Source organism: Hibiscus syriacus, unplaced genomic scaffold (assembly GCF_006381635.1).
Source record: "Hibiscus syriacus cultivar Baekdansim isolate YM2019G1 unplaced genomic scaffold, ASM638163v2 tig00001120_pilon, whole genome shotgun sequence".
NCBI lineage: Eukaryota > Viridiplantae > Streptophyta > Magnoliopsida > Malvales > Malvaceae > Hibiscus > Hibiscus syriacus.
The window spans coordinates 280492-308335 of record NW_024061845.1 but is presented as its reverse complement, the minus strand read 5'-3'; the positions used below and the strand labels follow the sequence as shown (position 1 = coordinate 308335).

General features: G+C 34.1%; 2 protein-coding genes and 2 pseudogenes across 4 annotated transcripts; 2 read left to right on the top strand and 2 right to left on the bottom strand.

The window, feature by feature from the left end:
- Window positions 1–358: 358 nt before the first annotated feature.
- Window positions 359–18914, top strand: LOC120121313 (uncharacterized WD repeat-containing protein C2A9.03-like). 3 transcript variants are annotated; one of them, XM_039140710.1, is made up of 11 exons: window positions 359–782; window positions 961–1128; window positions 1217–1303; window positions 1525–1659; window positions 1782–1892; window positions 2235–2326; window positions 2405–2510; window positions 2682–2768; window positions 2877–3299; window positions 8004–8018; window positions 18903–18914. In XM_039140710.1, the coding sequence occupies exons 1-9, from the start codon at window positions 603–605 to the stop codon at window positions 3291–3293; spliced, it is 1383 nt and encodes a 460-aa protein (XP_038996641.1). In that variant the 5' UTR covers window positions 359–602; the 3' UTR covers window positions 3294–3299; window positions 8004–8018; window positions 18903–18914. The 3 variants fall into 3 exon arrangements, with proteins under 3 accessions (XP_038996641.1, XP_038996647.1, XP_038996634.1); XM_039140716.1 differs by lacking the exons at window positions 8004–8018; window positions 18903–18914 and adding an exon at window positions 3382–3531 and having other exon boundaries at window positions 2877–3297; XM_039140703.1 differs by lacking the exons at window positions 8004–8018; window positions 18903–18914 and having other exon boundaries at window positions 2877–3532.
- Window positions 4551–7809, top strand: LOC120121346 (high mobility group B protein 10-like). Its single transcript, XM_039140732.1, has 6 exons — window positions 4551–4741; window positions 5790–5868; window positions 6001–6163; window positions 6269–6346; window positions 6978–7336; window positions 7476–7809. The coding sequence occupies exons 1-6, from the start codon at window positions 4602–4604 to the stop codon at window positions 7560–7562; spliced, it is 906 nt and encodes a 301-aa protein (XP_038996663.1). The 5' UTR covers window positions 4551–4601; the 3' UTR covers window positions 7563–7809.
- On the bottom strand, window positions 8273–11601 carry LOC120121304 (annotated as a pseudogene).
- On the bottom strand, window positions 18429–23381 carry LOC120121295 (annotated as a pseudogene).
- Between the last annotated feature and the right edge of the window lie 4463 nt (window positions 23382–27844).

Here is a 27844-nt window from a genome sequence, read left to right as displayed (position 1 = left end):
TCGAATCATTGTTTGCAGTTTTATTTTACAGACCCTAAATTTGTTCGTTTATGAATTTCACGAAGATTTGGTTTGTTTATAGGAGGCAAAAGTTTCTGAACTAGGGATCCTGGGAAGGTTTTGTTAGTGTTTTTTTGGGTGTTGCATACTTGAATGGAGAAGCTAATTTCTATATCAACCCTATTCCTTAAAATAACCTATGATTGTATTGACTTATAGGCTATATTGATCTCTAATTTTTTTAAGTCCTTGCCGATTTAATCATGTAAGCGTTGTGCTTTGTACTTGTTGTAAAGGAACATAAAACTATTACTGATATGATGGATTTGTGATTGTTTGGGGCATGTTATTTTCAAAAAGAAAAATTAGATTGAAACTTGGATAAGTTGTGGTGGCGCTACTCATCATATTACTGTCACGATGATATTAAATTTGCCCCATCTGATCAATTAAAATCTTCAGTTCATCAGTGTACTTAGCACAAAGTCCACTCCTTAAAAATCTAAGCCAAGACAATATTCCAAATCAATGTTTTGTGACCTTTTTCTTTGTTAGTATGGACATATGGTTATTATTGTTGAGTTATTATTAATTTTTTATTGATGCTTAATTTATATTGGTGTAGTTTTTTTATCGGGTGGAATATGTCCCATTACCAAGAAGATGATGCTGAATACATGGATGAGTATGACATTGAAGACATAGATGATGAAATGGATGAAGAGTTTCCCAGCAGATATATCTCTGGCTCAGACCCTGATGTTGATGAAAATGACTACTCGGTTTGTTTTATGTTTTACAAGACTCACATGGGCACTTCTTTAACAACTGAGTTCATGAATCATTATTTTAGGCAAATATACAACATGGCTTTGCTATTTTTAAATCTTTTGAACCTTTTGTTCTAGTATTATATTATCCATGAACTTGAAGCCCTTATGTAATTTGAATATACTGCAGAACAATAAAATTTCTGATACTTCTGCTGCTCAAGCTAGAAGAGGAAAAGACATCCAGGGAATTCCTTGGGGTCGGCTTAGCATCACTAGGGAAAAATACAGGCAAACTAGGCTAGAACAGTACAAGAACTATGAGAACATCCCTCAATCTGGAGAAAGGTCTGGGAAGGTAAAAGTCCTTATAAGTTGCTCACTTCCTTGTATATGAATTCATTGCTCTAATGTTCTGGTGCTAACTGAGCTAAATTTGTATATAGGATTGCAAAATTACCAACAAGGGTGCATCATTTTATGACTTCAGACTAAATTCAAGATCTGTAAAATCAACAATACTTCATTTTCAGGTTAGCAAAATGGAAATTTTCATTTCATTAATCAGCTTTCTTTACCCCATTCATATTTTTTGAGTATATTTTTTTTAATTTTCTTTTACCCATTCATATTCTGTGAGTTCATAGATTTTTTTAAGTTCCTTTTTCCTATCTTAAGATGTTGCTAGCAGACCTTTTGTCTTTTTTCTGCTGACTGTGCTGACTGGTAAACATGTCCATTTGTGGTGATGCAGTTGAGGAACTTGGTATGGGCTACATCAAAACATGATGTTTATCTTATGTCACATTTTTCTGTCATTCATTGGTCTTCGTTGAAACACAAAAAGCGTGAAATTCTTAATGTTTCTGGCCATGTGGCACCATCTGAGGTTAGTGTTCGGGCAGTGATTGGCTTTTTCTGATTTGTTGGTGTTTTTACCCTTTTTTATTCTTTTGTTTCCCCCTTTCTTATTTCTTTTGAGATTGACCAACGTGTTTGTTCTTCCTTTAGAAACATCCCGGAAGTCTGATGGAAGGTTTTACTCAAACTCAAGTCAGTACTCTTGCAGTTAAAGATAAGCTGCTAGTTGCTGGAGGATTCCAGGGTGAACTGATATGCAAGGTAAGTAGTGTATTTACCCAAAAGAAAAATGTTATATTGAAGTTGAATGTCTACATCTAAACTTTTTTATTTCAATCCATTATTGGATTTTCAGTCATCTTATAAGATGAGTCTGGCTAAATGATTCCATTGAGCTCTTCAGAATCTATGATGTTTGTTTTCTTGTTCATTCTGTTCCAAGATTTTCCAACTTTTAAATTGCTTATTGCTTAAAACGAAAAGCTTAACTTTTTTTTTCTTTTTGAAGAGGTTAAATGTTTGTTCTTTGGCTGAGTTCTTATTTACTGTTGTCGTCTTGCCAATTATCTTAAGAATTAATGTTGATTTTGATCTGGAATGTAGCATTTAGATCGACCTGGAATAGGCTTTTGCTCCAGGTCCACATACGATGACAATGCCATTACAAATGCCATTGACATCTATGTCACTCCAAGGTATATCTTGTTCCCACTGTTGGTGGCATCAACCACATTCAACCTGAACCTAATTTTGCTTTGTTTTCAAATTACTAGTGGTGCAGTTCACTTTACTGCCTCAAATAATGACTGTGGAGTAAGAGATTTTGATATGGAGAAATATCAGCTTTCTAAGCATTTTCATTTTCTTTGGCCAGTCAATGTAAGTTCCTTTTATGGGGGATTCTGTTTGTTTTAGATTGGTGCATACACTTAATATTATTCCATCTAAAAAAATTTATTGTGCAATATTCTAATTATTGGTTCTGTTAATACTGTAAAAGATACACTTGAGGAGAGATACTGTAATCTCTGCCTGTGCATGCTTTTGCAGCATGCTTCTCTGAGCCCTGATGGGAAACTTTTAATAATCGTTGGAGACAACCCTGATGTTATGTTGGTGGACTCTGACACGGGGAAGGTAGGTAGCTGCTTACTTTTGCACCATTTTATTATATATATACCTTTTTTTTTTGGAGATTTCAAAGGCTGGGATTTAGTGTTTTGCCAATGTGAAATTGCATTGCAGACTGTTATGCCTTTGCGTGGACACTTGGATTACTCATTTGCATCAGCATGGCATCCTGATGGTGTCACTTTTGCAACTGGTAACCAAGACAAAACTTGCCGGATTTGGGATGTTCGGAACTTGTCCGAGTCGGTTTCAGTCCTCAAGGGAAATCTTGGAGCAATACGGTCCATACGCTACACATCTGATGGTAGGTACTTGGCGATGGCTGAGCCTGCTGACTTTGTCCATGTGTATGATGTGAAAAGTGGGTATGAGAATGAGCAAGAAATCGATTTCTTCGGTGAGATATCCGGGCTATCCTTCAGTCCTGACACAGAGTCTCTCTTCATTGGTGTATGGGATCGTACATATGGTAGCCTTCTTGAGTATGGTCGACGGAGGAACTACTCATACCTCGATTCCCTGATTATGTGAGTTGAAGTATCCAAAATAAGTGTGTCGGTTTGGTTACTAATGAAATCTGAGCGGTAGAAGTGGGGAAAATACAAAAATAAGCGTGTCTGTTTGGTTATTGATGGTATCTAAGCAGTAAAAGGGGGGATTTTAGATGTAAATGTAAAATGTATGCTGTAACTTTAGGGTGGTTTGGCATCAAACATAAGTTAATGGGAGGTGTATGCACAGAAGGCTAGAAAACGCTGTTTATGTGAACAAGAATGAATGCTGTTACAACTATGGTTCACAAATCCTTTGTATTAGCCATTTGCGTTGCTCTTCTGTAACACGTGTAGCTTCTTTCTTCCTTCCTGCTCACTGCTGTTTCTTATTTCTAACAAATATGTTTACATGCACATATGAATTAACATCCTTACTGTTCAGGAAAATGATTATATTCAGCCACTTTGGTTTGATTAAAGCCAACCAAATTAAAGTTGTCAAGTATTTAATGCATTTTGTTGATTATATGTATTTTTTTTAAAAATGGTCAAAATCTTTCATCTCTTAATCTATACTCTTTAAGCAACATCACCATGGCCTCCTCAGATTTTATAAATTTATGACGGATTTAAATATTAGTAATATATAATGTATATTTTATATGATTAATTATAACTATCCAATACCCTTGGCTCACTGGTTTGGTATGTATATGTTTTGCTAAATATTTTAAGTTTGATTTTCCCTTTTTTTTCATTGTTACTAAATTTATTTTCTTCTAATTATATCGTAGAAGATTAAATTTATTATATTAAATTATAATTAAAATTTAATTAAAAGAATATATAAATTCAATAAATCAGATGTATGATTATATATTTTAAATTATCATACCATCTTTTCCGATAAATGTTAGTGATTTAATTAATATTATTTAAATAATCAAATGATTTAATTACTAAAATTAAAAATTCGAATAACATAATAATCATAAGTATAATTCAATTTTATTGTTACTTACAAATTTCAATTATTTTAGTAAATCTTGGGTGGAGGGTTATATTTTCCTCTCAATTATAAAAATTCTATTATTAGTTAATTATTATGGTGTGTTTTTTGGATTATTTTTCAATGTTTATATTAAAAAATCCTTGTTATAACTTTTTATTTAATTTGCCTTGTCCTTATCCTACACTTTCGCCGACCCAACTTTACTTTGGCATCGCTTGTTGTTAACATTAATTAATTAATATTAATAGGGTAACATAGCATACCATAAATCATAAGACAAAAGGAAGGGGGAAAAATCATCATCCAAAACTGTTTTTGAATTTGAGTCTAAAGATGTCTCAGCATCAACAGCAGAGTCAGAGTAGGAATGGGCATCCCTCTCCCACCGTTAACTACGACGATGTTGTTCAAAGTCCTGACCTTTTCTGGGAAAAGCTCAAAGCTTTTCACAAATCTCTCGGCTTGAAATTCAAGTGACTCTCTTATCTTTTGTTTTGTTTCACTATTCCCAACCTTATTTCCTTGTCTGGGTTGTTTTCCCCCCTTGCTTTGTAACTGCTTATTTTGCAAGAGTAGCCTTTCACAGATCCTTGTCCTTCATATTTGGAGTCCTCTTTTCTTATTTTTATTTATTTATTTATGTGTTGCAATTTTCAGGTGTTCTGGATGTTCTTATGATTTGCTTTCATTACTAGCATTTATGAGTTCGATTAGTTTTTCTAATTTCTGTGTACTGGAAAAAAGGCATCTTACACTTTAACAGTTTAATCTGAAGTTCCATTGTTGTAATTTTCCCCTATTTCCCTTTTCTTCTTGATAAGCACCCTTTTTCTTAGATTGCATGCAGGTTTTTGGCTGACTATTTTTGTGTGTGTATATATATATATATAGATAGATAAATTTATGTTGTACATCGCGCACACTTGGTGTTTTTCTTATATATTACTGCTAATTATAACATTTTTAGCATCTCATTTTCTTTATGGAAAAATGAAACAACTAAACTAGTAAAACTTGCTCTTTGATGGAGGATTATAGCAAATTCTGCGTGTTCATTTCTAATTTGAACGGTCTCAATTACTCTAGAGTATTTAGTTGTTTTGCAATTAGATCCTGACGCTTGAAACTATAGCATCAAATTATCTGCCTAAGTTTATGATTCTTCTTTCTTGTTACTTGTATTGCTTGATGTATCTGGTCTCTTGGTCTTGGTCGATGCAGAATTTGTAACCTTTTTCTAACCTGCAAACTTCATTGTCTACCTTTTTTCCTTTGTTTACCTTGATTAAATTGAGATATGATGTAGAATGTTTATGCATGAATAAACATGACACAAATGTGTGCACACCTGTTAAGGTGGGAGACTGGAGGTTCCATTTTCATTTTCATTAACGCTTTTAAAGTATGTATCATTTGACTCGTTAAAGAGAAAACTGGGGGTTGGGAAATAATATAACATATATTTAGGGCAAGTAAACTACTACTTAGGGTATATTGCCTTCTGTTGTTTTGGTCGGATAGGGTTCCGGTTGTTGGAGGAAAGGATCTGGATTTGCATCAACTCTTTGTGGAGGTCACATCACGAGGAGGTCTTGAAAAGGTATAAAAAGTTCTTTAAAGGTTTTCGAGTTATCAACTAATTGAGTTGTCCCAACATGTTAATTTGTTACAGCCACTCTGAAGGGAAGTTTATTTTCATTTTCCATTTAAATTTCCTTGAAATGGTTTACAGGTAATAAAAGATCGCAGATGGAAGGAAGTGATTATGGCCTTCAGATTTCCAACAACCATTACAAGTGCATCTTTTGTTTTAAGGAAGTATTATTTATCGTTGCTTTATCAATTCGAGCAAGTCTATTACTTCCGCAAACAAGTCTCTTCAGTCTCAACCCCAGGTATTTGGTAACTACTCTTTTTTCCCCTTGGATGGAAGCATCCTTGTCTTTGAAGAAATATTTGCAGCTTGTAAATTTATATATTTTTTAACTACATCCTTGCAGGCAGTGCCAGTGGGAGCCTTGTGACCGGATCTGCAAATTCTAGGGAAGATGCCTCTCCAAACCAATTAGCAGCTGTCGGTATGTTTAACTACCTATTGATATGGCAGCTCTGTTTACTCTGGCAGGCTTTTTTAACTTCTAGCTGTATTTTATATGAAGGAGCTTTTCATTCCAATATCTAATCGACATTTATTACTTGATATTGCTAGGCTTACTAGACTTGCATGGCCATGTCTTTGTCAATCCTATCATATTTTGATAGCCATTTTAGTTGCAATCTTTTTTCTGGAGAAAAAAAAATTCAAATATATTTTCAACTATGAAAACCATGCATATTGCAGTTGCATTTCAATGAATCCAGAAAAATCTGCAATAAGTGACGTTTCTTCCTACGTAGTTAGCTGTTCAAGAATCAAGACTAGTTGGTTGAAAGGGTTATGAAACCTGCAAATCAAATTTCCTTAAAAAAACAAAAGCAGCAACATTGAACATTTCAATGTCAATTGCTGAGTGTTTAAGCTTCTAGAGACTAAAACATTCATTTGAAAATTATATCAGTTTATTTTGAAAGGATTTTAGAGGGTAGTTTTAGTTATAATTTATACCAAAATTTTCACCATCTTATATGTCTATTTTGTATACCTGTTTGCGAGTGATTTAATGCAGCTGTTTTGTTTAATGAGGGCTCTTACCGTTCTCATACAAGCAGGTACTCAGGAATTGCAGATTGGCAGTTCTGTGACGGGGATTATTGATGGAAAATTTGATAATGGCTATCTGGTTACTGTTCGGGTTGGGTCTGATCAATTTAAAGGTGTCCTATATCATATCCCCCAAATGCTTCAATTGTCTCAAAGTTCAAATACATTAGATGTACCCCCTCTACGCCGAAAGAGATCCCGGCTAGCTTTACAAGACCCCTCTAGGCCAAAGCCTAACAGGAGTGGTTATAATGTTTTCTTTTCTGAACATTACGATGGAATCAAACCCTCGTACTATGGGGAAGAGAAAGTCATCAATGAGAAGATTGGAAACCTAGAAAGCAATCTTACAGAGGCCGAGAAACAGGTGGAAGTAGACTAGTAATCTTTTGTTTCACATAATCCAGCATATATCTGTATATATTGTCTCTGTGGTTTTACTACTGCATTGTTTCATTCAAGTATTGGAAGCTCTTTCAAAATGACATTTCTTAATTGGGATGTAGGTTTATCAGGAGAAAGGGACGAAGGACGATGAGAGATACAGAACTGAAATGTTGCAATATAGATCTTCCCATGATTCGACGCCTTAGTAGTCTCTGATGAGTTGGTTGTTAGGAACTAAATGATGAGATGTAAACCCTAGCTCAATGTATGTTTGTTGTTGTTGCTCAACTTTTCCATTTCCTTAAATTCTCTGTACGAGGATTATCTTAACCTTGCCCCATTGCTGAAACTTTGGGTGATTAGATGGGAGAGCTTTGTAAAATGTGGTTATATATCTTTCAGAATGCTAGAAACCTAGAACATAATTCCAGTGCTATGTTTTTATTTTATTTTATTTTACTTTTGGTATCATTCATGTTTGTTTCACGATTTATGTTCGAGTTTTGAGATTGTTCCTCCTATGTTTCGTTCTCTCTACCCCAACAGCCATTGTAGTGAAGTTAGTATATTGTTGTCTAGTAGAAAATATGCAATATGGAAAGCATATGGAGATATTAAATTTACATTAACATATACTTTAAAACCAGTTTTTAAGGTTTGGAGTTCATCAATGATGCTTTGCTGATTCATTGCACCTTTTTTAGGAAAAACGAATAATCTGATGAATCTTAGGTACACATTTCAACTGTCATTCACATAGCGTCCTTCATTTCCAAATTATAAAGAGAATAATGGAGGTTTGCTCAGATAGACTACCACTATTATTCAAAGCCAGGCCACCGGCATGCAGCAGTCCCCCATGGCCATAAGTATAGAATTGCATTATACATATCTTCACAGAAAAAGGAACCCTGTAATTATAGGTTAAGCAGTAATACTGCGAAGAGAAGCCCTAATAAAGTATGAAAAAATTTCCACTTTTAACCAAGTTGTGGAATTAACCATTGAAATCTTACAGTTGGAACATTACCTAGACACAGTAGAATACACACATGCAGTAGCAAAAAGGAAAAGGCCTATTTTCCTCAACTCAGGTGGGGACAACCACCCCTGAATGGGTTGAAAAATTAAAGATATGGAATAAGAACACCAAAACCAGTAGTACCAGTTGTGTGAAAAAACATGACATAACCTTGCTCACTCTCCCGTGCATCTTCAAAACTTCTTCCACGTCTAAGATATTTCCGTGATACTTTTCCAACTCCGCTGCTTGTTTCTTTAACGTTATAGCCTTGCTTTCTACCTCTCTGAGCTTATTCAACATCTGTTCTTGTTCTCCGGCCAATGATGTTTTTTCTTCAAATACTGCACTGTTCAACTTCTCCACTTTGTTGGTTAGAACTAGAAATTCGATTTCAGATTCCACTTTCTGTTGGAAGAGGCCCTCAAGGTCAAGTTCCATTTCCCTATATTTATCTTGTTGCAAATCTGCAGTGCTTGATTCTTCCTTCTGTGACCTGATACTCTTTACAGTTTCCAGTTGAAAAATTCTTGATTCCTTCGCCCGAAGTACGATCCTTGCTTCCTCCAGTTTGCTCTCCAAATATTTTACTTTCTGTGTCAAGGTAAATATTTGAGTTTCCAAGGAACTTGAAGTACCTTTTGCTATCTTTTCAGAAGCTAATTGGTCAGATGAGCAAGTTTCTTGGATTTCCTCATCAGCAAAAGTAGAATCCACATCAACACCCTTAATGGTAACTGAACCATCATGTAGAGGTTCCTTGCCTATATCTCCTAGCTTATGTAATTCTGCATGGGGGGGAAATATGCACGGTCAGCAATTATGCTAGATGAAAAAATCAGTACTTGGGTAAAATAGACAATTAACAATTTAACTTCACCAACAATGAAAACATGTATGCTGAAGTCCTAGACTCTTCCATATGAGTAATGTTAACCAACAAATATCCATGATGCATTGAAGACTACCGAAACAAATGTGAGTGTCGTTCTAACATTGACCATAAACCAGCAAAAATCAATTGGTGTGAATCTCATATAAACTGAACATAATTACTCTTTTCTAATAATCAATTCTTGGCAAATGTCCTTTTCTAGGTCAACCTTATTCCTGAAGCAATCAGACTTCACCAAATACTTACCACTGCTATCAATTGTTAATTATTGAAAAATAGTTTCACTAACTTAATAATATTCTGAAGTTCCCTTATGATATTCTCGTTAGCATTTTACAGCATATGTTGACAGCAGCCCTACCTGCCCATTAAGAAAATTGTTCTCGACTTATCTAAGACTACCTGATACCAGTTCAGCCAAGAACATGCATGGAGACTGGTTTTGAGAATTTAATAGTTGGCCCCAACAGGATTTATAAATAACAACCAAGTTCTATCTTTGTACCAACCCCGAATTAAAGGAGGACCTTCTTATCACATGCATTAAGTAAACGGAAATATCTCTGAAATTCCAAAATAAGCTAACTAAACCTGAACAAATTAAGAACACCAAGCTAAACTTGAAAGATATGATACAGTATCCATTAGTAAAGAATATATAAACAAACAATGAGAACGTTCATCAAAATTTTCAGGAGGATAGAACACCCACCATTTTCAAGGGCTTCCTGAACAGACCGGAGTCCAAGAATAGACTGGACCAACGGGTCTTGATCTGGTGAAGGTTGATGATTCTCACTTTTTTCAGCTTTATTCTCCCAAGATAATCCAGCAGCTAAATCAGATGAAAGTTCCTCAATGCCACCAGAATTTTCTTTCCTATAAGCAGTTTGATCTTCTTCACTGATCTGGGGCTCGTCTTCATGAGCCTTATCACTATTTTCCCCATCATAATTCATGGAATTTCCACATTGCTTTCCGTACTCGTCACTGAAACTGGACCCTGCGTAAAGATAAAGTTGGAGCTTCTTGAGTCGGATTCCATGCTGGAATGAGAGTTTTCCTTCTCGATTTTGACCCTTACTCCTCTGATCTTCTTGCTGCTTTCAGCCAGACCTTTTCCCTGTTGAACTCCTTGACTTGAATTATACACGGTGTTCCCACTTAAATTCTCCATCTGGTGTTGCTCGTGAATGTAGCCCAAAACTGAAGGCAGGTCATATCTGACCTTTGGCATACTGGCTGCAATAGATGACTTGCTACTGCGATCCTCACTATTTTCAGAGTCTGTAGCAGAAGCAAAAGCAGCTCCAACTGCAAAAATGGAATCTGAATCAGGGCTATGCATCATGAACCCAGGAGAACCGCTTGCATTCTTCAAATATTCATTGGTCCAGTAGGGGTTCCACTGTTCTGCTTGATCTCAGGTGATGCCCTATGTTGTGGTTTACTTGGATCCGGATTTGTGGAACCGGTTAAACCGCGCTTCAACATTTTACCGCTTTCCATAGTGAAAGTGGCATCCTTAACAAAGTCTCGCTTAATCCGCCTCCATTTCTTCAAGCCATACCCTTTGGTGGAAGAAGTAGATGACGCAGAAGGAGATTTAACAGCTGCAAGAGGTGAATGCATTGGCTGCACAATCCCAGAAGTACCCTTTACAGGATTATCAGCTGTCAAAGCATTGGATCTGTCAGTTTGAATCGTGGACAACCTCTGAGTCTGATCATCGTTTGTGCACGATCCATTATACTTATTCTCGTGATCAGCGGCGTGCTTATTCTTGATTGTATCGCCAGCGACACGAGGTATTACGTTCTGAGTGGCTTCATTATCCTCAACCAATTCAAGTGCAGAACGTTCGCTTTGCAAATCCATAACTGTAAATTGGGTATCGCACAAGATTCACTCAGATCAGGATCGGGAACAATAACTACCATTCCACCAAAATCATGACCTAATCAATTAAAATTTTGAAGGAAAAAAAAAAGAGAATCAACACAGTCATTTCCCCCAATATGGAAAAAAGTCAATGACGTGAAATAAAATATAAAAGCATCATTATTGGATTATCAATTAAACATCAATCTCGAATAAAAATCAAGAAACTCCACAAGCAAATGAGCTTAACTTTTTCTATAAATACACATCACGAAAGCGTATCAAAGATTGAATTGAAATAATTTAAAAAAGAATTGAAAATAGAGAAAAAAAAAGATGCAATTAAAATTCGTACCTTCTTTAAGCAGACATAGATATATGTTTGTGATAAATGGAACTGAGAGTTTAGAATCGAAGATGAAGAAAGTAACGGTGATGATAAACTGAAGGAAATGGGAAACCCCATACAGTACTTAATTTGAAGTTATATAGGGCAGGAATTTAATTTTTTTGGCTTAATATCAAAAATAGGTACGCAAACTATTCCCTAAATTAACTTTAGGTGTCTAAAGAAAGTTTTTGTTAAAAGTAGGTACATAATATTTTTTTCTATTATAATTTTTAAGAATCTCGTGAGAACGTTAAAAAAAAGCTGTTAAATGACCTATGTTAAATTATTTTTTAAATTTTTATATTTTTAAAAAATAAATATTGAAAAACACTAAAACTCAGACGACGCTAATTCTTCCGTTTCCGGGAACGCAAACACCCCAGTGTGAATGCAAGCAACCCCATGAATCCCCAACACCCTATGTGAACGCAAACAAACTTGTACGTTCATGAATTCCCAGTAAACGTACGCACGCCCCAAATGATAAAATTATGATAAGCATTTTAAACTTAGAATTAAGTTTAGGGTTTGAGATTTATGGGTTTAGGGTAACAATAAGAGCGACAGCCTATTAGTTAGTGAACAACGACAGATGGATGGTCGTTCCACGACGAAGACGGTGATCGATGACCGACTACGGTTAGAAATAAAATTTGAAATTAAGGATTTTAGAATTTTGGGGTATTTTTGTAATTTTAAAAATGTTGGGTTTTTTTAAAAATAACAATAATATTTTAAAATATTTTAAAAAATGACACGAAAATTTGAACACTTAACTTTACATTAAGCCATTTAATTTTTAACTGGAATAAATACATGAAAAAATATTTACATGTTAAAAAGGGAAAGTAATAATAAAAGAAGCAAAAACTGAACATTCGAGCTTTCTTAGGGGAATCAAAGGTTGAACTCTAGAAGATTCTGATATTGTACGTTGAGTCAGGAAGAAGGGGGATACATGGACCTTAACAAATTCTCAAAAGAGAGGAAATACATCAACAGTGAAGAAACAACCAAGCAAAACAAAACCCAAGATTCAATGATCTATTATAAACTGAATTACCCCAGAAAAAGAAAGGGGGGAAATGAAAAGTACTCTCCCTGGAATGGACAAGTACACACCTAGCAGCAAAGGGAAGGCAAAGAACTTCCCAGAAGTTTGCTCCAAAAAATAAAATCCCATGTCCAAAGTGACATGAAATCAAAAATGGGGTGTGTCAATATTGTTGAACTGAGTCACCAGATAAGGTAAAACTCTGGATCTGACCCTACAGATGTCTTAAGATGAGATCAAAGAAAAAGCATGAAGGTCGCTGTTCATTCTGAAGTTGAAGAGAACTTGAATTGAACTAAGATTAGATTATATTACCTGATGGAGAACTTGGGGAGTGGGGTATTATGATGCTGATGATGATGATGATTATCAACTTCTTTAGCATATCTACCTCAGGCAAGGGAAGCTTATGAGGAGGCTTCTCAATCTCATCACCACCACTTTTCAGCTGTACTAGAGCTTGGCAGGGACATGGGGAATCTGGTGGAGGGTTTTCAATGGATAACATCTGATGAAAAGCTTCTCTCTTCTTCGGCTGTTTTCACAACAGTCACAAGCCACACTTATATTGCTTCTTTCTCCAGCAGTAGAGCCCCTTATCTTCAGCATAACACTTTCCCCTCTGATCTCCTTCCTCTCTTATAATTTCTTTCTAGCAAACAGTACTCACAAGATCAAACAATATCCCACTCGCATCTTCATTCATATATCGCCAGCAATAATAGAGAGAAGTAAAAAGATGAGATGGTATGAAGAAGATGGAAAAGATAAGACGGTGAAAGGACGTTATTTTATGTGAAAGAAGCGGAGTGGGCAAAATTCTTCGCGTAATGCTTTGAAAAAATAATATTCTTCACATGTTGCAGTTGATCAATTATTTGTTGAAATAGTATGATTTCTACAGTAACAGGTTGGTCGCTAGGTGCTCCGGGCGACCTGTTTATTTGTTGAAATGGGTTCGAGCGTTGGGATGCAACAAATATTGATGTCATTCTGGTTTAGTTGCTGCTGCCATTCTGGTTTACCATGTAGCAAGGGAGCAGAAGCTGGGGAATCACGGGCCAACATTGGATTGCTTGGCGACCTATCTCCAAGGGCGTTGAAATGCAGCAGTTATCTGCATCGTCCATGCACGTGAAGACTGAACGCTGCATGAATTGCTTGGCGACCTTTCTTGGACGAGCTCGGACGACATGGTGACCTGCACAGGTTGCCTGGAGCACCTGGCGACCAACCTTGTTACTATAGAAATCATGTTACTTCAGTAAATAATTAATCAAATGCAATTTGTGAAGAATTATTTTTTTTTCAAAGCATTACGTGAAGAATTTTGCCAAGGGAAGTGTATCGGAAGCATGTGTGATTTGGTTCATCAAGTAAAGATGTTGCTCAACAAAAGTCCTTGGAGGAACGTTATTTTATGTGGGCAAACCCAGAGAAGTGAAAAGTACTGAACTTTGAGACTTTGTGACAACACCATCCAATACCAAAAGTCTTAAGAAAATGACCCAGTTCCATAGAAAAGGCAATCCATAATTAATTAGATAATAGAGAGAATAAAGGCAGAGATTAGTACATATAAACGGGAAAATTTTGAAACCGTGTAAGAAACTGAACGAGGCAATCAAGCACAGAAAGCTTCATGAAATGAAGCAAAGAAAGAGATGAAACCCAAATCTGAAACATACAGTAGAACAGATCCCATGAAGGAAATCCAGTATTTTAAAACACAGACTAGATTTTCCTTCCTGGTAACCCTGGGACTAAGCAAGAAAGAAATCCAGAAGCTGAGAAGACAAAGGAGACGGTGAAATCATATGTAAATAGTTCTATGAAGGAACGTGGAAGAATTCAAAACAAGTGAAGCCTTTGCTTTGAACAACAACAACAGGCGGGATCGATGTAAAAGAAGAGAGAACTAAGGCAAAAGAAATTACCTTTGGGGGGAAATTTTGATCGAAGAGAAGGCAAAAAAGATTAGTGTTTAAGAGGATGAGTGTTTGTTTGGGAAGAAAGAAAAGAAGGTAAAGAAAATAGGTTTTCTTTTTTCTTTTTTTTTTTTGCAATAATACAGTTAGAAAAAAATTATTCGAATAAGGTATCTATTTTTATATTTTATTTAAGTTTTAATCATTAGATAAAAATTGAAAATGTTAAACTTGAGGGGGAGACGCATTGTGATAGGGGGAAAGGAGAGTCCTGTTCTATGTGACATTGGAGAGACATAGAAGCCTAATACAACTTTGATGTGTATTATAAAATTCATATAAATAATCTTTTGAATGTTTTATTCAAATAATTTTTTTTTAAAAAAAATCACCCAAGAAAATGAGAGATAGAGAAAGTCGAAGGGAAATCAGAACCACCCACTCACTCATCAAAAGAGGCATCAGGTTCCCTTTCCCCCTCTTTTTCTTCCCTTAAATTAAAATAATTAAAAAAAAAGCAAGCAAAAGTTTGCAGTACCATTATATTCTATTCAAACAATCTAAAACTATTTTTAAAATATTTTGAAATGATAATAAAGTAATATTTATTTAAAAATATATTGACAATAAATTAATATTTTATAGTTATTGTTGCTCGAATTTAAAATATCTAAAAAATTAATATTATCTTTTATCATTAAAATCATTAGTTAGATTCAAATTTTCTAAAAATTAATAATATCAATTAATAACATCATGTTATTATAAATGACGTTATTTATTATATGTTATATTTATATTTTTATTAATCGATATTATAATATAGTTTTTATTATCAAATTAGAATAAAAAATGAAATAATTCAAATAATAATGATCTAATAAGATGTAAAAGAAATCAGCGTTTTTTCATGGTTATAGAATGAATTAGGGGTGATGGCAAATATATCTAATTTCGTGGATCTCGCATCGTATCCGTTTTAATTGGGACGAGGATGAATATAATTTTGGTGAGTAGTGGACGAGTGTGAATTTAGAAAGTGGTACCCGTCGTAGGTAGTGGGTGAATGATGGGTTTAAGACCTTATTCATCCCGTATCCGCCCGCCCTAAATACCCATTAAATTTTGGATCATTATAAATTTAGTTATAATTTTAGATTTTGTCATTTATGTGTGTCAAAGAACAAAAATATTATGTGTTTGTCATTTATGTTTGTAGGCTTTAATTATGTCTTTTATTATGGTGTTTTATATACTTTAAGATCTATGTTAACATTTAACTCAGATAATTAATGGACGTGTTTGTTTTATATTTATTACTTATGTATAACTTAAAGTTGATGTCAGGCGAATTTGGTCGAGTATGTCTCCAGTTAGATAGTGGTGTGATGATGGATTTGAAATATATTTATGTGGACGGGTGTGTATTTAAAAAATTTTACACATCATAAATGGTGAACGGATAGTAAATTTAAAAATATTAAATGAGTATGTCGCACTCCACCTGCCGTTTATCATCCCTAACTGAGAGTAGTGTTGGTGTTTAACTGTGAAGGGGAAAACGATGGCTTTTATAATAAAGTTAAAAGGACGGTACATTACAGTACTGTGCCACCTATATCTATATCTTCTAGTATTGGTCGGTAAATTTTTATTAACGGTAGCTTTACCTTGGGAAATAAAATGTTTTAAAATATTAAAAAATCTTGACGTCAAATTATATATAATTATAAAATTAATTTTTACATTTTAATTTAGATTTTTTAAATTATTATATTTCTTAAAAGAAATATAATTATAAAATATTTTAAACAAAATAATTTTCAATTTCTCTCTCTATTACAACATAAATACTAAAAATCTTTTAAGGAATTAGAATAAAACATTATATCTTTAATAAGAATAAATAGTTGATTAACATTTAATATATATCACGTTATCATTTTGGTAATCTGATATATACTATCATTTTAAATGACGTGATATTTATCATATCATTATATTGAATGACGTGACACATATAATATCATTATGTTAAAAATTATATCACATATCACATCATTAAATGATGTGACATATATTATGTTATTATTTTAGTGATATAACATATGTTAGGTCAATAATCGATTATATATAAAAATATCATATCAACAACTTTTGATGATCTTTATTTTCTAATTTATTTTATTCAATATAGTATTATTTAACAAAAAAAAAACCTTATGTATTTCGTCACAACAACGAGAAACCATTCTTCAAACAAATAATATTATATGCAAAAAAAATATTTTCTTTTATCACTTATATTATATACGAATGTACAAAAAATAAATGAATAAGTTTAAATATTTCAGATATACAAACGCGGAGACCAAGTGGTCGTGGGATCATATTGGAAACAGCCCGATTATAGACAAAGGGGTTAAGTGAGATGTAGCCCTCTGCGTATCATAACATTGCCAAAACGCAAACTAATATTGGGCTATGCTAAATTCTACATATAATATTTCATGGTTCCATTATGTTGAACATATGAACTTTCTTAAAAGAGAGAGAGACAGAGAGAAGTGCTGTGATCCAAAAGAATGCATGGGGTGATGCTGATTGGTTAGGCTAGGCTAGGCTAGGCTACCTCAGAAGCCTTGGATTCGAAAACATGATTATAAGAATCACATACCAATGCTAAACTCAAGAAGGTACGACGGTTTTAATATACAGTTAAAAAAATACGCTATCAGAAATGTTATTTTTTTTAATATTTTCAGTTAAAAAAATACACTACTAGAAATGTTATTTTTTTAACATTTTCAGTAAAAAATTACTTAAAATATTATTATTGGACGCTTTACCGGAAATGTTTAATATATTCGATAAAGCACTACCTAAACATTATTTTTTCTATCGAAAATATTAATATTGCACATTGTACCGAAAATGTTAAAAAAATATTAATGTTTTAGATAAAAAATAATAATGTTTTCCGTAATTTTTTTACCAAAAATATTTAAAAAAATATTAACATTTTCGCTAACGTCTTTCTTTAGTCTTATATTAAGACTGTCGTATGTTAGAAATATGTAGCACAAGCAGCTGCTGTACTTGCAGATTTCATGTTTGGGGGGACTTTCAATTCAATAAAGAAGGGGCCTAAATGAATAAAGCAAGCTTCTCTATCTCAGAACAAAATGGGGTCAGACTTCTGCTCCTTCAAATTCATGAACCATCCTTTTACATAGAAACGGAATGTTGAAGTTCATTTCATACATGAATCATGAATTCTGACAATGTTCATACTTGCTAATGGAAGAAATGATGATTTCAGTAGAAGAGAATTGTGCTCCTTACATTGCAGAAACCAGAGAATTTGAGCATTTGGATGATTCATTTCCAGTCCTTATCTAATGGATCATTGCTTTTGTAGGGCCTCTTTTCACCTGGTCAAATCATCAGCTAAGATTACTTGCTCCTTCCAAGTCTCAACTTTTAAGAAAACCAACAATAATTTGACCCAATGATTATTATATAATTACCCATTACTTTCTTTTCATATCTTACAATATATATATAGTGCAAGAGTCTAAGATAGGATGCAATGCGTGAAGACTTGCTCTCCGCAAGTTATAAAATATTAGTATATGAAAATAAATAAACGAACAAAATTGTTGCGGAGAGAAGCAGTGGATAGCTTAACTAGAACAAGTAGTAAGCCTAAGCCACTCATCCTGCAGCAGATATATTTGAGAGCTAACAAGCTAACTTAGCTGCTCTACATCAAGGGATGGAATGGACAGGGCAGGAACCGAAGAGAATTTAGTCAGTCAAGAGAACGAAAATAGGAAATGACAGAGAGAGGGAGACGAATTCTTGGTATGAATAACAAGATATCAGAAACACTAGGATAGTGTGGCAACCAAAGTTGTACTAGTTAAATACCTTATGGTAAATTACACAAGCATGAAATACTATCAAGCTCGAAATCGAGATTAAATACAAGTAGATAAGATTTGAGGAGCATCAATCATTATATCCCCTTAAGGAGTCTTTGCAGATTCAGAACATATGTTGTGGCACATGCAGTACAGTATCTTATCCTACTTACACTCGAGATGTATAGTCCACAACCACAAAAAATTTCCTCCTAAATAATACTATAATACAATATATCTACTTATCTTTATCCCTGCTCATCAAGGTTTACCAGGGATTGTCATGCAAGTACCATTGTACATCAGAGATTGTAAGAGTCAAAGTTTATCCCAATCAGCATTATCCTGGCTAAAAATTGCTAAGTTGGCTACAAAGACTTTCAGCAAATTACTTGAATATCATTCTATATCTCAATCCAGTCCAAGCGAAAAAGGAAAAATATACTTTAGAAATCAACATGATGAGATTTCTTTCCTCTTATCAGGTAGACGAACAGCCAAATGAAAGAAACGCTTCACCGTGTTGTAAATTCCTATCGGCAGCAGAGATATACAAGCATAAATTCAAAAGCAAGTTGCACTAGGATGGAACAGACAACAATGAGAGAGGAATTCCAGTGACTAATGTTAACATGCTAAGCGATATTTCATCACATATTTGCACAATTAAATCAGAATGGCTTTTCATACTCCTGTGCTGGTGGTTGCTCCCATGCAGGAAAAAAGCCTGTAAAAGATCATCAAAGGCTTCTCAGGATAGAAAAATAAATGAGTCGAAAAGGATGAAAAAGAATTCACAGCATAACCATATTTAGTTAGAAGAGCATATGTATAATTTAACCTATTTTTACCAATAATAAGTAAGAAACTAGCAGCAATTGTTTACATTAAAATGCAATGCAGAATAAATAATGGAACTAAAATGGGAAAAATTGTCCTGTGGCCAAGAAATCAACGAAAATGTTTTTGAACTAATGAAAAAACCTGAGCTACCCTAAAACTTATTCATGCAAGTTTGCAGCTATTCCAGGATGTTCTTACTCTTAGAAAGCCTTCTATGGGAGGAAACTTCTCCCACCACACATCTTAGCACCTGATTTACATAAAATAGAAAAGAAATCCAAAATTAGCATAACCGTGGGGTCATTGCAAAACCCTGGTGCTTGAGAATTCATTTTTGTTCGGGTTAACCAAGGAAAATGGAGAAGAAGAACAGTCACCACAGGAGATACAATTATTTAATTTCCAAATCAAACCTAGGGGAGAGGAAGTTTGGATATAGTGAGTTAGTCACTATATTGTTGATTTATCACTTGAAGAAAATTTCCCAGTATTCAATTAGCCTTCCCTTCAATCAATAAGCCAAACATGAGATTTAGCTTTCCCTCTTTGTATCCCTCCTATTTTCTCTTTATAAAGTTAAAGTTATTCTTTCTTATCTTTTCTATCCAAAACTGACCAATAAACTATCTATAATCTAAGCACATACAATAAGTTTCATAATCCTTTACAAGATCACAATTCTTTCAAATCATAAAATGCAAAAAGTTTAGTTACTATCTAGAACCTAAGCACACACTAGCCAATCTTACAGGCACCCTCTTGGTAATTGCAGATGCTGAGCATATACATCTGTATTCTTTCAGCAAACACCACTGGATTTCTTTTCAAAGGAGTTCTCCGGAATCAATCAACTTCAGGAAATTTGGTGACAAATACCAATTAAATCATTTTCGGAAAATGCAGTATATGAAATGGTAGCAGTTAAAGGGGAAATGAGAAGTAAATTCTCAGCATCTAAAAATGCATAAAAAAGAAAGAAGTTTCCATGTATCTTTATTTCTTGCCTTTAGCAGCTTTTAAACATATATCATGTTTCCACAATATTCAATTGATGCATGAATGTACAATGTATTAAATTACTGGTCCAGTGAAACAACAGATCAGACAGTTCAACCAGCCTGCAGCCACAAGAGAGCAAACCATAAATTAAATAGGACACATACTTAATGGTATTTCTCCCAGGGACATATATATTGAGTCGTCATCAGCAAGAGTTCCCTGAAAATAAAATCCCAATAAACACATCAAGCAAATGCTTAACTTATTCAACTGAAATGCTTTTTATAGCTATTCTTTAAAAAAGTAGTAATATAGTAATAATCACCATCACAATATCATTTTTTAAGAAATTTGACATTTAGGAACATGCAAAATTTTCGTTAACATAAATTAAGGTCAGTAAGTATTAAGATACTAGGTGTAAATAACATAAAGATTTGTACGCTGAATGAACATCCTACTCAGTGCAATTAGTGTTGTACCTCTCCATTATGAAGGCCCATCTCATTCTGCAGAGTGTTAATGTTTTCATTTTGTAGAGGGTGAGAACTGATATCATCTGAGGCGCAATTGGAAAAATTTCTGAGGAACTCTGTGATCATAAGCCCATCATATTGATCTGGTACATCAGTCATATCGCCATTCATGCTCACAAACATTGGTTCACTCCTACATGATAAACAATTCACATTCAAGAAGACAATGGGAGCCTAGAGGAATTAGTTGCCGCATGAGGCACTTTGCATTTGGGACAAAGGTGGGAAATAACCGAAAACCATGTTGTTAAGATCATTTTGTCAATATTTGTATGCATGAGGGGAACATATGAGCAGAATTATGAATAAAGCATACTGGTAAAGTAAACTTACTTTCTCTCCAAATTATCTACAATCTTGTCTTCTTGGGTGCAATCATTTTCTAGATCAATCACTTCAATCTCCTTACAGTTATTTGCATGCCTATTACCTCCAGCAGAACCATTGGAATTACTCATGGACAAGTCTATACCAATCGTTGCTGCTTCAATTTTGGTTTCTGGAGCAGATGAGTACATAATAATCGGATCATTATGGTGACTTTCATTTATATCAGACGCTTCAATCAGGTTAAGGTCACAGATCTTGAATGCATTTGGAAAAAGCTGTTTCTCTTGAACATAATTGACACTTGATTCACCATCTCCACCTGGAAAATGTGAATTAGTAACCAAGCTGTCTTGGATCCCTTTCTCGACAATCACGCCAACTTCCTCCGAAGTTGAAGCTATCCCTTCTACTAGACCTACTTTCTTGTCCTCAAAATCAGAAAATGGCAGGAACTCAGCCTTGGTAGTCACAGGCTCAAGCCATTCTCTAGGTTTTTTGGCTCCCTCCCTCAAATCACTCTGTTCCAAACCTCGTTTTTCGCCTCTCTCTTTAACAGTAACCATAGAGCAGGATCTTTGGAGGCCAGACATGTCCGGAACCAATTCCTGCTCACTGAGTGCTCTATCAGGGAAAGACCGAGACCTTGTACACTTTCCTTGCTCAACACCATACATGTGATCTAAGCCAAAAGAATGAACAGACAAATCTTCAGGAAGTTCAGAATCGGGTTTCAAATCCTGCCTTTTATTTAATAGCAGATCGCCAGAGGAACCTCCCAAAGTGTTGTCTTCGAGAAACGCCTGAGGACCATTGGGCGTTTCAAAATCAGAAACACTTTCCTGCTCATTGACTGAAACTGAATCTGCCTTTAAGTTCTTCATTGTCAACGAAGAACGTGTTTTAGTAGGCACCTTAGCAAAATTACATAGTGCCAGTAAACCTGTACTAGTCTTGCCGGAGACATCATCCACCATCGAAGAGTGCTTAACAGACAAATCCTTCAATACCCTCTTCTTCATTTTCAGCATTATCGTTGCTTCCATCTTTCAGCTCTCCAGTCTCCATTCTAAAATCTGTTGATTCATCGGATCTCTTCAAGAGCTCACCATCACCATCAGCTTCAGACTTTAGATCTTTGTCGGCACCAGAAGAACTTGCCTTTGAACTCAATTCATCCTGTAGGCGTATTTATCATCAAAGTTATCTAATTCTTCACCTTTCTGCACAAACTCGCTTGAAACATGCTTCTGCAATCCATCGCCAACATCTTTACCAACTTGTGACTCTTCATGATGTCCAGAAACATTATCATCATCGATTTCCAAATCAGGAGAACCCCGGATCCGATTGGACCATGATCCGCTACCCCCATGTCCTCGACCTCGGTAAGATCCCTCTTTCCTTCTTCCTTTAGAAAGATTTCTAGACCATGAGGAGTTATTATCATCAGCATACCTCCTCCTGCCTAAACCCAAATCAGAGTTAGAATTTCTCAGACGAGCAAGGGCCGATGTTCGGCCATCGGAAGGAAGGTGCAAGTTATCACCCTCTTGTGACCTATAATCTTGATAATTCCCCATCTGCTTCTTCAACCTACCGTTCTGCCATTTAGCAGGCAGCACACTCGGGGGCAACAATCCCTGAGAAACCAAATATTCCGCCGCAAGACGGCCAGCTTCCAGAAATATGTCAGTGCCTTCGCGCGGTGGAGGCGGATGCGATTGAAATGATTTTGGGTGGCTTTGACCACGCCCAAAACCACGCTTGAAGCTGCGGTACTCTGAATTGTAAAAACCATGGCCTCTACCCGAGGTTTCAGGGGATATTCGGGAGGAGGAAAGCCCCATCGTCATAGAATTAGACCTGTAGTCATTCCCAGCGTTTCTATGTCTGGCATGCATGTTCCAAGCAGATCAAGTATCTACACAGCACGGTATCGAATATCAAGGAAAACCCAATAGAAAAACAAGAAATTAAAATCTGGGTATTTACTTTAATTAGTTTCAATCCATTGCTAAAGGTTTACAATAATAAACATATTGGGCGGGGAAGACGAACAAGAGTCGATGTAGTGGAGAGGAAATGAAATATAGGATTAATAGTTGAAGATCAAACCTTTTGGTTTCTTTTTTATTGAATTTGAATGACATGTGCTTGGATGAAGATGGATACCATCTACTTTAACTTTAGGGTTCCAGATCCAACAAGGAAAATGAAAATCCCTCATTAAAATTCATTTAATTTAACTGTTTCTTTTATTTATTAGAGGAGCAGCAGAAAATTTGTGTTCGATAATTTTTGCTTTACCTTATATTTTTTTTCTCGGTAATTATTACCTTGTATTTCATTTTGTCTTAACAATATTTTTTTAAGGGTAAAGTATATAAATAATATCCAAACTTTTAAGACATTTACATTTTGGTAAACTAACTTTTAAAACTTATAATATAATCATCAAATTTTTAGTTCGTTTTCAGTATGTCAATGTTGTTATCTCTCGTTAGTTTTAGCTAACATGGAACTTAACTCCCGTTAACACCATCCCCTTATTTTCTTCTTTTTTTCCTTTTTCTCTTTCTTCTTAACCAACGGCAGACGATGAGGGGCAATGGTGAGGAGGCACAACCGACTGGGTTTTGGTCGGAACAATGTGAGGATTTCAACAGTGGTGGCGGTGTGGCAAACGAACGACCCAATCAACTAAAATTGATGAAAACATAAAAGGGGCGTTAGGATTTTTTGATTAGATTCAGGACCCTCTCCACGACAAATAGATGTGAGTTTTGGTGATGGCTAGAGGGGTTTTAGTTAAAATAGGGTTGTACTTCTATTGGTACCGACAATAAAGGTTATCAATGACTGACGATGGGGATTAGGGATGGGTTTTCGAACTGTATTCTCACGATTTGGGATGAATGATGGACCGTGAGTATGAATCAAGGGTCGGGTGTGGTTGGGAGACGACGCTGATAATGGCAGTGTGAGCCACCACTGACCAAATATGGGGTGACTAGAGGTGAGAGAAGAAGAAAAAGAGGGTTAACCGGAGTTAAGTGACATATAAGCTAAAACTAACGGGAAGTAATGGCAGAGACCTTAATGAAAATGAACTCAAAGTTGATGATTTTATTGTGATTTTCAAAAGTTGGGCGACCAAAGTGCAAGCAACTTAAAAGTTTGGAGACTATTTATACAGTTTACCATTTTTTATTTTATAAATATAAAAATCATGCTTTTGGGTTTGGGTTTCGGATTCCATGTGTGCGTGTCTTGCTTGTTGGTAGAGAACCACGCGTCGAAGCCTTTTGTATGGTTAGCACGCGCCTGCACCACGAATAAAGCACTCAAGCCTGCCACCGGGCACTACAACACTAGAGCTGTAAATAAAACGATTTAGATAGCGAGTAAACGAGATTGATTCGATCAAAATTTGATAAAATTCGATTTAAATAGATTCGGCTCGAGTTCAATTCAAATTCTTAACCAGTAGAAACGTACTACTTCATGCTTGAAAAGCTCGCAAGCTACTTAAAGAAAATAATATATGAAATTTTATTATTTTAAAAAATAAATTATTAATAATATTAATATTTATGTGTTTTTTTAAAATATAATATAAATGTAATTAAAATTCGGGATCGAGTTTTAACCGGGTTAAATTTAAGATTTTATTTATTTCGAGTTTTTTTGAGTTTTTTTTTCGAAATTCAGTTCATGATTTTGAGTTCGAGTCGAGCTTAAAAAATTTTAAGCTCGCAAGTTTTCGAGCTAAGTCGATCTATATTTTAAAGTTTTTGAGTCGTGTTGAACTCATCAATACTTAGCTCGACTCAATTCGTTTACAATCATAGGTAAGACGTTTTGGTTCAGACCTTTAGATAGATATTGGTACGATAAGAACACATATAAAGTTTTTTTTTAATAATCTAAGTAAATTGCAATATAGTATCTATTTAAAAAAATTAATTAATTAAAAATACATACATATTTTATAGACGTAATTGCTTGAATATGAAATATTTAAGAAGAATAATCTACTATTAAGATTACTAGATAAGTCCAAGTCCTCTTAATTTTAAAATTAAATAATTTATTTTTAAAAAAGTTTTAATTTTAAAAATGCATATTTAAAGATAATTAATCATTATTTTAATATTTTTCTTTAATTTTATCAAATATTAATTGAAAAGATAATATATTTAATTTTTAATATTTATATATAAAGTTGATTTAATTCTGATTGAAAATTTAACATATTTTATAAATACTAAAAGTTAAAATTATTTTTTAGAATTATAATCAAATTGATATAATATAAAAATATTTAATGTTAAATTTATTATTACGTCAATTAAAATTATACATAATTAATAAAAAAATATTAATTTTATGATTGTTCTTAACTGCTCACTTAAAATTTGAAAAAGATCGATTGAATTTAAAAAATATTTTTACCATATTAGTATCAATGTGTTTCAATATATTATTTATTAATATTTATTAAATAATTATCTACATAATTATATTTTATAAATTATTATATAAATTATAAATATAAATATTCTTTTAAAAATAAAAATAAAAATATATTTATATTTATATAACATTATATTTTTTAACTTTTTGGGTAAGTTTAATAATTTAATTCAATAAGTATGTTTTAATTTTTTTTTATAAATTTTACTGGTTTTATTAAAAAAATTTAGCATATTTAGAATTATAATGAACTCTATAATTATTAACTAAACTCATAATTAGAATATTTTTGTAATCATTGACACAAAAAATTAGTCATTTAAGATCGCACAATGATTATATAAGATAAATGTTAAAAACTTAACAAAACAAAAACTTGAACAAAAGATAAAAACAAACAATTCTAACAACATCAACAAACGAATCACAAAAGAATATCAAACTAGTAAAATATCATCGATAAATCATAAATCATAGAAGAGTAACGTGAGAAAATTATTAATGAACACAAATATCGTATCAAAATCTAATTATAGAGTCTAAATCCAATCAAAGTCGAGTGACATGAAATAACAAGTATGTTTTAATTTTTAATATAATATGATCAAATATAGATAAAATAAGTAACGATTATGAAAATAAATTTAGAAAAATACTTACAATATTTTATATAATGGATTGTAGATATTAAATACTGAAAATAAAAATAACATATACATATTTTTTAAGAAAACTAAAACTAAAATATAAATTTAAATAAAATAAGATTAATTTTATTTTTAATATATTTTTAAACTTTACATCTACTTAGGAAAATAACGTTTCATTAAATTATTCAGAGCATCAATTTTTATTATTTATGATTTTTTAAATAAACAAAGAAATTATATTTCATCTAATTAAATTGTTTGAAAGACTACTGAATTTCGGAGGGGATTAAGGTAAGGCGCTTTTTTCCTAAAAAATTATTTTTTTAATTTAATATTCCCGATCAGGCACCGGTCAGACTATATTTTCTGATCTAACAACCTTTGTAGTAAGGCGCGCCCCCTGCGACGCGCCTTATGCTGACATGGATACACGTGTGAACGGGCAAGGGTAGGTTGGTAATTAAGGGTATGGCCGCGCCTTACCTGTGATTCTGACACGCGTCAGAAAGGAACGGGCCCTGCCCCGCGCTATACCCTTAATTACCAAATTACCCTCACCCGTTCACACCCATCCCTCCCTATAAATACCCCAATTCTCAATCATTTTCATCATACCAAATCCTCTTAACTTCTCTCAAATACTCTTATATTCTATTATTAAGGTATATTTTATTATATTTAGTTTTTTAATAATTTATTTAATTATTTTAATTGCTAAATATTTTATTTAATTAATTTTTTTTGCAGACATAAAATGGAAGGCGACCTACTATGGTTGGATGGAAATCATATATATCGACACTTTGCTGATACGGTAACATTTTAACGTTTTAATTTAATTAATTAATTAATTTAATGCATGATTATTAGTTTAAAAATTAATTTGTGTAATTATTTATTTTTAGGAGAGATATATATTAGATCCTTTTATTAGGAACCTTAAGTTAGTTATACCTACTCGTGTAATGTCGTGTTTAGTAGAGGTTGGATTCAGTCACCTAGGTAGATATCAGGGTCATTGTAAGATAGAACCAAACCTTATTTTTGCCTTAGTAGAGCGGTGGAGGCCGGAGACCCACACATTCCATCTCTCGTGTGGAGAGTGCACGATCACGCTTGAGGATGTTTCTATGCACCTGGGGCTTCCGGTGGATGGAGGTATGATATCAGGGATAACTTCCGGTTCTTGGACTACTTTGTGTCGGGTTAGTCTAGGACGTGTCCCGGAAAATTTTAACGGTGGAGATACCGTTAAATTGGTTATATGCCAATTTTTGGAAGTTGAGCAAGGACGCGTCTGACGATGAAGTTAAACAGTATGCACGGGCGTGCATACTGCAGTTGATAGGAGGGTTGCTGATGCCAGACAAATCGCGCAACCAAGTTCACTGTATGTGGTTGCAACATCATGGCGACTTTCATATGGCCAGATCACTAAGTTGGGGCTCGACAGTTTTGGCTTGCCTGTATAGGGAGATGTGTTGAGCCATTGACTACAGGCGTAATGCTATCGGCGGATGTCTCATGCTGCTGCAGTGTTGTGCATGGTATCGATTGC